The sequence below is a fragment of the Gavialis gangeticus genome, unplaced genomic scaffold (genome assembly GCF_001723915.1).
Source record: "Gavialis gangeticus isolate Ggan-Ray unplaced genomic scaffold, GavGan_comp1, whole genome shotgun sequence".
In the NCBI taxonomy this organism is placed as follows: domain Eukaryota; kingdom Metazoa; phylum Chordata; order Crocodylia; family Gavialidae; genus Gavialis; species Gavialis gangeticus.
In genome coordinates, this window is record NW_017728992.1 from 90,302,316 (window position 1) to 90,312,960 (window position 10,645).

General features: G+C 43.9%; 1 protein-coding gene across 2 annotated transcripts in view; it reads right to left on the reverse strand.

Moving 5' to 3' along the window:
* Positions 1-877: 877 nt before the first annotated feature.
* RAB31 (RAB31, member RAS oncogene family) overlaps positions 878-10,645 on the reverse strand; it is a 165,258-nt gene continuing 155,490 nt past the window's right edge. For both annotated transcript variants that reach the window (XM_019525367.1, XM_019525359.1), the window contains exon 7: positions 878-1,299. In XM_019525367.1, coding sequence (XP_019380912.1) covers positions 1,202-1,299 — 98 coding nt within the window. In that variant the 3' untranslated portion in view covers positions 878-1,201. The remainder of the gene's footprint in view (positions 1,300-10,645) is intronic.

The following is a 10,645-nucleotide window of genomic DNA, read 5'->3' on the forward strand; positions in this document are numbered from 1 at the left end:
TCTGTCTTAGATCATCTAGTTCATAATTTCCAATAGCTGACTTATCTCTACACTGTTTTCAGGTGCTTTGTTTAGTTTAGTTGCAAGTATATCAGGCAATGAGTGTTTTGTACCACTTCCCATACTCCACAATTGAAGAGATCCCATCCCCAGGAAAACCAGAATGTTTCTTAATTTCATCCCATGACCCCAAATTATACTGTACTCCCTTTACCATTTGAATGGGGTACTAAGATTCTTCTACTGAATTCATTAACACTTGGAAACCTGGTGGGAGAGGATGTTGAATTCCTCCTTAAAGGTGGTAAGACAGAAGGCTGGGTTTGGGAACAGAGGATAGAGGGGCATCCACAAGAACTTTAGAAGCAGCCAATTTTTGACCAATTTTATATTCTTGTAACTTCAGTTACTGATAAAGCCTAAGTCCTGGAAAGAGAGTAAATTTGGACTAAATCCAGTAGGTAGACTATAGTTTATTTCTGGAACAGAATTAAGAAATCTGTCTGCTTAGTCATCCCAAACAGTTCCTTTTTACAGGAATTCCATCCTTCAGATAAATGCAGATGGTTGCAACTAGGTCTCCCAGTAGCACAAACTGGGCTGAATTCTTCCCTGACTCTACCTGTAAAATTTGCAATCTGACACTTTGATCCATGTTTTTAATTAGTCATCAATCCATGTCCTGCTGATGGCTGATAAAAAAATCTTCTGATGAAGCTATAATCCTAGAAAAGTTCTAGGAACATAGCCTGCCTGTAAGAGAAGGCTGAGAAGTATGCAGATGAAAGTTTAGGCTTTATATCATACGCACTACATTACTATACAGATCAATTAAAAACACTAAGTCCGCTCTGCATTGTAGAAAACAGAATTTTTTCAGCAAATCTAAAGCTTGCATAAGAAGAGGTCCATTTATTTGGAAAAAAAAATCAACAGTCACTGGCTTAAAAAAGAAGGATTGGAGTAATTTAACACTGTAATGTTGGCCAGGATGGTAGGGAGGACTTTCCACCTAGGTTTTGCCAAATTCTTTCAAAGAAAAAAAAATTTCTGCTCCCAATCCTTGCATTATTACTCGCATGAAGTACTGTTGCTTTCACGACAAGGTGCCATGTCACTGAGATCATGAAGTCTTCCTTTGCTCAGTGAATAAGCAAATGGTATTATTTTTTCAAGTAATATCAAAACAGAACAAGTTGGGTCAGCAGCATCGCCTATTCATTTGTGTAGTCTGCTTTCCAAGTTTGATTGCTCCATTGTTACCATTTTCATGAGAGTCCAAGGGTGGGATTTGTCGACCTAAAACATATAAAGTAAATGTTGAAATACCTTAATATCTGTGTGTATTTATGTATTAGTAAGGAATGACATGGTTTTCATTAAAATCAATTTCAATATGCAATAACTGTTTTCCATAAAGCTTTTATCCATATTTTAGATTTGCGTACATAAAAGGAAGCTGTGGCCAATTAACACACAAGCACAGGTTGTCTATATGATGACATTTAGAAAGCACTGTAACACTTCAGTTATCTTAGCTTCTTCAGCAGGAAAAAATCTTTTTATTGAGAACTCCTAAGAATAATTCCAGTTGAATATGTCAGGTCTAGCTGAGCAAAACCTTAAATTACCTATGTATCCCATACTAGTGTTTCTTCTACCCCAGAACTCTCCAAAACCTACAGGCACTATAAAAAAGCAAACTAACTGAAAAAAAGCAACAAAATGATTCCTTTAATTGAGTCCTCTCCTCCAGATCTTGATCCCTTAATTTGCCCAGTTGATGGGCTGGCTTGTCAAATAAGGCCAGGGTCCTAACTCATACATCAGGATTTGGGAATGTCATTCAAACTTGTGTGAACAAACTACATCCTTAGTGGGGGTGGAGGGGTATCATGATAACACGGAGAAAGGACTGCTCTTCTAAATCTCCCCCCTATATACCTTTTCTGCCCTGTTGTGGCAAGTCCATTCATAACATCTGACAAAGTAGGCTGCTGCATACAAAAGCTTATGCATTCCTGATCATGTTAGTCTAGTGGCGCTCAACCCATCTGGCCCCATGGGCTGGACAAGTGGCCTGGGTCTGGGTCCACAGGTCAGAACCTGTGCAGAGTAGGTCCATGGGTACAATCCAGTGTGTGGGCTGGCCCCACGTCAACCCAATCCCATGCATCTGATCTAGCCAAAGACAGACCCTATGCGCCAGATCCAGCCATGGAAAGACCCGCGCGGCAGCTCAGCCTCATGATGTGGATCCAGCTGCAGACTGACCTGATGGAAAGGTTGAGGTCATCTGGCTTATACCTCACCCTGTAGGGCTCTCCACAGGCCTGGAAATTTGGCAGCAGGGGACCAGTGGCAATATTAATTGCTAATAAATGCTGCCACCACTCCCCTGATGCCAAATTTCCAGATCCATGGGGAGCCTCACAGGCTAGATCACATGGCTCAGTGGGCAGGATCTGGCCTGTGAGCTTGAGGTTGAGCACGGCTGTGTTAGTCTGTAAGGTGTCACCCTGTCTTGTTTTCTGTTTTGTTGGCCTTCTTTACTTGGGTCATACATAATACACCTAATAATATGTGGCCATTACTGCTGCAGGCTTATCAGGAATAACTAACATTGAAACAATGGGGTCTAGAATAAGACAGAGCTCAGTTCAACCTCATGCACTAGTGTAGTATTGGGTTTTTTTGTGCATCTTGCATGGTATTTTTCAAAGCTTGTAGGACTGTCACCTTACTCTCTCACACCCTAGGGGTTTTAAGTTGAATCATTTTCCTAAGTCAAAACTACATTCTCCCCTTTTCACATTTCTCCTGGTCATACCAGGGTAATTAAATGGCTTTAAATAACAACAACTAAAGTATTTAACATTCACATGTAATATGGCAGTTTCAGAGAACCTAAAAGCCTGTTCCCTTTGAGAAGGTTACAATCTAAATAGATATTACAATCTAGATTTCTCCCTTTCCACCGAAGGATTTCCACAGTTGTTTCTTACACGTTCTTTCAATTATGCACATAAAGGCCTCAACCCTGCTAAGACTTGATATATCAGAGAACTAAAGATTACTATCAAGTCAAAAGTCCATCCAAACTAAGTAGCCAACAGCGGTAGCATGGTAATGGCATATCAGTTTCTATATCTAGTGGCAGAGGCAAGGGAGTGATATGGCTAGTGTGTTATCTGGCCACCTTTGATTCTCCATTCTCACTAAAGACTCATGAATAGCAGGGTCACCTGGGGGCAGTTTTCAGCCCAAGTCTGGAACAGCCGTCAACCTTACATCTTTGGAACTGTAGCAGGATATCTTTACTTCTCTCACATCACATAAAGAAAAAACAAAGTATTCAGCATAAAATCCTGCCCAGCTGATCAATAGCAAAATTTTGGGGTCCTGATAGATCACAGATTCAATATAAGCAAAAGATGTGATGCTGCAAAGAGGTAAATGAGATTTTGGGCCGCATCTACAGATGTAAGGTATGGTAGGTGGTAGTGCCTCTACTCGGCATTGGTTGGGCCTCCTCTAGAATAATTGTGTGCATATTGCCAAAAAAGGCTAATTTAAACCATTCCATTCAACTATTCCTAGCATAGACTTTTACTTTTTAGCTCCCCACCACAACCACTGCAATGTTTCTAGGAAGCAAATATTTGCATTACATTAAATATTCAATATGAGAGTAGTTGGCCAAGTGTCAGGAAATCGATAGCTTCACATATTTATGACTGAGCCTTCTCCACATGAAAGGCTCTATCCTGAGATACAAACTCTTTCTTCCAATTAGGAAGTGTAGTTCAGGAAGCAACTTCATTTTAAAACAATCATCTATACAATATTCTTTTAAAAATTCTATCTCTAAGGCCTGAGAAAGCAAAGCATTTTTTACCAAATGATTCTTCAAAGGCTGGGGCCCCAATCTGAAGTAAGCAGCATACCTGAGACATTTCACTGTGCTTTAGTCCTTCCCTTATTTTGCTGCTTTTAAAATCAGCAAGGAAGTTCTTCTGTCAATTTTCATGATACCATTGACAGGATCTACCTGACCTGGGAATGGCTCATTCTCAAAAACCAGAAGCCCCCAAATTTGTGAAACATAATGTTAAACCACTGTGTATTTTTGTTTAGACCTCTGCTTATATTGCAGTTAAATTTATTTTTCTTTGGTTGGTAATGTGTGTCATTTTGTGTTAAACTCTCGCCCCACTGAAGCATGAAGTGTTGATCAGGGAGCTGGAAGGTTAAACCCTGTCATTTACCAGGAATAACTAAAGTAATCTGTTACAAAACTCTGTTTTGTATCTGGAGCACATATAAAAAGAGAGACAGGAGGGTATGTACAACCTTGCATATTGTACCAAGGGACCATTTTATTTACATAAATACATTAATGGGCATCTGCAAAATTACCAAGGTTCGAGTACTGCACAATTACAGGTTGTTTGGGAAATCACCTTGATCATTAAAAACTAGTTGGGTGGGATTCTGTCATAGTCATTCCAGATGAGCAGGGCAGTAAATACACACGAAAAATGCACAGCAGCCTTTCAAATAAAAAAAGTAGAATTTGTGAGGTTTTTTCTTTGTGCAAGCTATTTACAATGTTATGGCTACTGTCTGTGGGTACAGTTTTAATAAATGAGTATCTTTGGAGAAATATAAACAAGAGGCATATTGTAAGAAGCTACCGTATACATCAATCACATGAGAGGAAACAGAAATTCAGTCAACAGCATATAATTTACATATATACCACTTAGTTATAAAACAAAATTTACACCTACTATTTCCATCTGATTAAATTTAATCAAGCATTTACATGAAACACCCTATCCTCCACTCCTTAATATGTCAAAATTATCATTGTATACTTTAACAGAACTTCTCTCAGCGTACAATTCAAGGAAAAAGACCAATTTACGTCCTGTAATCACAGAAATTCTGAAATATTTAGTGAAGCAGGGCCTAATGTTATAAGGCCAAGTTTACCGAATTTCAGTGTGAAATCACACAGGGACAACAGATGGTGGAGTTATGCAGTAGAACCCAGATCATTTATATCAGGTAGGCTGCTGAATTAAGCACCAGCCATATAGCTCTTTACCATTGCTTTACAGGGTGCCACTTCTCAGATCAGCTGGACCTCATCAGCAGTCCCACAAAGATGATTGGAGAAACGGCACCCTTTCAAATAAAAGCTGCAGCAAATGATTGCAGAACCTCAGTGGTCTGGCACAAAGGTTGGCAGGGACTCTGTATACCCCTCGATATTCCACAAATGATCATGGCTAGGATCCAGAATGACCTGGATAGGCTAGAGAAATGGTCTGTAATCAACTGGATGTGATTCAACAAGGGCAAGTGCAAATTCCTACATTTAAGGACAGAATAAAATGCATGCACAAAAAAAAATGGGGAATGGCTGTCCAGGCTGCAGGACTGCAAAGAAGGACGTGAGGGTTACAGGAGACAAAAAGCTGAGCATAACCCAACAGCATATTTTTATTGCAAAAAAAGCCAACAGAATATTGGTCATATTAACAGGAGTGTCACTTGCAAATCAACGGAAGTGATTCTTCCACTCTATTCACCATTGGTGAGGCCTCATTTGGAGTCCTGTGTCCAGTTTTGAACCCCACACTTCAAGAAGGATGTGAACAGTTTGGAAAGAGTCCAGTACATAGCAACAAATATTAGGGGTCTGGGGGGCAAGACTTATGAGGAAAGGCTAAAAGAACTAGTATTATTTAGTTTGGAGGAGAGAAGATGGAGTAAGATTTGATGTCTTTAAATACCTAAAGGACTGCACCTGTCTGGTCTTGAACATCCGGACGCGCACTGCACGGACCCAGATGTTCGGGGGTGTTCGTCTGTCCGTCCCTGCTGTCCCGCCAAGTGCATGTCTGTCTCCTGTGTAGTCTCTCCCCAGTCTCGCCTGCCATGACTTCGGATCTTGTTCCAGTAGTGGATGTCCAACTACCAGGGGTCTCTCAACTATAGGACAGCTGAATGGCGATCTTCCACGAGGCTCCACCTCCCCTCTATCTCGCCTTTACACCCTGTCTTGACAGGTTCATGATGTCCTTCCACCAGTTCCCCCGACTGTTGGGGCTCTACGTATGCTCACTGGGATGGTTATCAGCCTGCTGGGCCTAACCCTAACTCCGCCCACAGCGCATAACCCCTGCCTTGCCTCCCAGGGGATAGTAACCCCTTTAGGCCTAAGCAACACTTGGGCTCTAGACGCCTCGCACCGCAACCGCTTCAAAAGTGGGAAACCAAAGAAAAATTATCAACAAAAAGAAATATGCAGATATACAAAGGGGGGGGGGACCCTCTGCCCTCTTGCCATCTACACTCACAGCCTGCCCACCAATGCCAGGCCCTAGATACCCAACGTCCCTAGTTGGTCGTAAACTAAACTACAGGCTACTGCGCCCTCCTCTTCCCTCTTTGCCCAGCCTGTGGACTCTCTGGAACTGTGGCGGTCCTTCTCCGTACACCTTCCCCACGTCCCTCATCAAGGTGGCTCGATGCCACTGGGGCCCGTCTTCTGCAGCCCCTCGTGCTGCTTATGCCCTTCGTCCACCACCTGGGGCGCCTCCTCAAGCTCTCCGGAGCCCACGACAGTCCCACCTGGTCTGGCATTTCGGTGGCTGCTGCTCCCTCTGGCTCCTCGGTAGTAGCCCCTAGCATCACACTCCTTTCGTTCTTCCCGGTCTTCAGAGCCGGGTCCTTGGTCTGAGCAAGGTGCTACTGCTTCCTCGCTTCCTGCATTCACCCACGCTGGGAGAGGCAGCTTCCCACCCTTTTTCCCCTCGTAGGGGCTCCAGGAGAAGCCTCCCTGCTGAGGTCCCTGCAGGTCTCCCTGCTGCTTCCTCACCAGCGGCTCCTTTTATATCCGCCGGCGTTACCCGCTGGCTGCAGCTGTATAAAGACACGGCTAACGAGCCACTCGGGTCCCACCTCCATTTTGGGCTTCACTGCAGATCCTGCTGCAGGTAAGAAGTTTTTTGTTTCTTTTCTTTTACTTTTGTTTTCCTCGGCGGGTTTCTGGCCCCGGGGTTCCCCCCAGTTCCTTGGGGTCCTCCCCTCTGTCTCTCCCCATGACAAGGATGATCAGGGCCATCCTGGGGGGGGCAGGGGCAAATCAGGGCAACTGCCCTGGGCCCGCGTATTGGGGGGCCCCATGGACCTGGGCAGAGCAGCCATGGCAACTCTGTGCCACCAGCTCTTGCTTCCAGTCCAGCCACTCGCTACCCCCTCCTCCCCCCAACACTACTGATGGCAGCGGCAGCTTCTTCAGGTCCAGGGCGGGTAGGATCGGAGCAGGGCCCTGCCTGGGCTGATTTACCCCAGGCCCTGCACCCTACTTAGATTGTCTCTGAGGACGATTATAGAGTGGATGGAGATTGGGTTTCCACTATGGCTGTAGGGGACAGAACTAGGAGCAATCGCTTCAAGCTGCAGCAGAGGAAATTTAGGTTGCAGATTAGAAGGAACTTTCTGACTAGGAGGCTGGTCAAGCATTGGAACAGGCTACTTAGATAAGTGGAATTTGCATCCTTAAGAGTTTTCAAGAGCAGGTCAGACAGATGCTGACTGGGATGGTTTAGTCAGGGATAGAGGTGCATCAATACATCAGTCCAATATCAGATCAGCACCAATATAAGGAAAATTGACTATATTGGAAATTGGCCCGAAGTAGCTGATAATTTGGCCAATAAATGCTCGTGCGTGCACAGGGCCGCAGTGCAGCACACAAGCAGCAAAGAGCACAAGCCCGGCAGCTTGGAGAGCTGCACCCAGCTGGTAAGTCTGGTGTGGTGGAAGGGAAGGTGGAAGGGGAGGGAAGGGGCCTGGGGGGGCAGATCAATGCCACCCGCAGTGAGGGAGGGAGTGGGGCTGGTGCTAGGGTAGGTGCTGCCCAGCCGGGGTGGGTCAAGCGTGGGACGGAGACATGGCTCATCCAGGGAGGTACATGGGGGGGTGGCTTCTGCTGCTGCACGCTGCTGGTCCAGTGGCTCATTCCACCATTGCTCCCACCACTCGGCCCCAGCCCACAGCTGCAGCCTGCAGGTCCAGATGCCCCCCCCCCCCAGCAAGTGGTGGGAGCAGTGATGAGACAAGTTGGTAGACAAATGACGCGCAGCAGTGGGACAAGCCGCCAGACAAGTGGTGCGCAGCAGTGGGAGCTGCCCCCCCCACACCTCCCAGATGAACTGCAGCTCTGTCCCATGCCTGGCCAGCTCCAGCTGGGCAGCGCCTATCCCAGCCCACTCCCTCCCTCACTGAGGGGGGCATTGATCTGCCCCCTATGCCCCTTCCCTCCAGCTCCCATTTCACCACAACAAACTTAGCAGCTTACTGGACTCTGCTATATTGGAAATCGGATAAGTATTGGCCGATAAGACTTCTTAAAAATCAGCTATTGGTATTGGCTCTCAAAATGTCTATCAACGCACCCCTAGTCAAGGATGATCCTGCCTTGGACAGAAGGCTGAATTAGATGACCTTGTGGGGTCCTTCCAGCCCTGCTTTCCTATGATCTGTGTTTGGGGAATTGAGGGGGAGGGGACTTAGAGAACTTAATCCTGCAAAGCTTTAGCATAACTAGGGGGGGGCTGAGTGAGGCACTATCCCTTGGCACCAAGTTAGAGAGGGAGCCAGCAGCACCCTCATTCTCGGTATCTCTCCACACCCCATCTCCACTCTCCAGTGCTTGGCAACGTCACTGTCCAGGTCTCTGAATTACTGGTTACACTTCTACAGCAAAGTATCTAGGTTATGCAAGTCAGTGCAGGCTCCTCAGGACAAATAGAGCAGCTTTGCCTGCTGTGTTCTTAGCCTCCTCAGCTTTACCTGTTGCAGTAAACTGAGAACCATTTATGTCAGAACTTGCCTGTTCACTGAGATCTCAGCAGTATCTATTGATTCTAGTCTTTCCTTCAGACTTACATTTTTCTATGTTGAGGAGAGATTTTAGACAACAGTCAGGTGATGCAACTAACATACAACTTCGACATTTCAGTTATCCTGAGATACACTGCCTAAAATCCTTTTACAAATGTATTAAAATAAAATTGTATATTAGTTAAATGCATTTGTAACCCCAAGACTTCTCTGTCTCAGAAACACAGCCCTACTTTTTATGTATTCTAAATAGTTATTTTCTTTATACAACCTCCTAGTTCATTAAAAGGCTTATTTTTCTCCAGGAAGAGGCCCTCAGCTTAAAACAGCTAAAAAGCTATTAAAATACATAGGAATAAGTGGGCACAACTAGATAGCACACGTTTAGCCAAATTTAAAATTTATTCAGTCCCTTTAGCATGCCGTATGATTGTCAGTCAATGTCAGTAAGAAATGTAAATGTGAAATATTTTTCACATACTGGATTATCTTCTCAGTTGTGGGTTGTAAAATATTCAGCATTTATTAGACACAACTCACAAATGAAAGCTACCATCTCTTAAAAGAAGAGGATTTTGATCAATATCATGCTCTTCTGCCTATATCACTATAGGAAGGGTTGAAATGCACAAAAACAATGACACAATCTAACAGTGAAATCTGTGCTACAGCATGACCTCAAGGCACCAAGTTAATCATACAGTCAACAGCCACAGCCAGTGCTCACACTCAGAAAAAGCAGCATTGATTCCACATTACTTGGACATATATCCTCAGAAATTCAGTACTTTGTGATTCCAGTGCTGCATACATGGAATGACACTGTCAAAGGTATTCTGTTTCCCCTTGCACAATCTCAAACAGTAATTTGCAGTCATGAGCATTTCCTAGTTCACTAATGCTTACAGCAACTAAGCATCTTTATTCTCTTTTCAGTGCACCATAGTTTCCATACACAAATTACTACATTCTTACCAACCCTTGTGGATTCCATTAACGTCACAAGTTTGTTCATTGAGACTAAGTGTTTTTATGTGTAAAGACAATTAGTTGCAGACTTTAATATCTGCTTAGTAACTAGCTGAAATCCACTGCAATTTAACTGATGTTCCATATCAAACATATCCATTACTAAGGGTGATGTCTGCAACCTATTTTAGTATTACTTATGAAAGGCAGAAAACAACTATTCAGGTTTAAATTCTGCAACCTGGGTAGGTTCTTGTGTGCGTGTATTTACATCTACTGTTATAACATACATTGCTGGTTGTGGACTCTAAATCAAAATGGGTAAGGGCTGGTTTCCCAAGCCAGCTGCATTACAAGTTTGGTAACTTTATTTTTGTAAAAAAAAGCATTGGGTTGTAAACCTCAATTCTCAATTTCAGACACATGATAGGTATGTCTGAAATAACATATAAACAGGCACCATCTCAGGCCATGTAGATGATGTGATAGGAGCAAGGAAAGATTTCACAATCTGTTTATGCCATGTTGAACTTAAGAGAAAAAGGAAGTGGCTTACAAGCTGCAGTGTAGACGAAACACAAGACAGTTGGAATGTGCTTTTTACACTGTTTTCATTAAGGTACTGAGACTAGAATGCCTAGAATGAAAAATGGGAAGGAAGTGTTCCTCTTCCTTCCCTAGAATAATTGATCTCTTGCCCTGTAAGAAATGATGGGGAGAAAAAACATTTGCTAGATACCACTACAGTGACTAC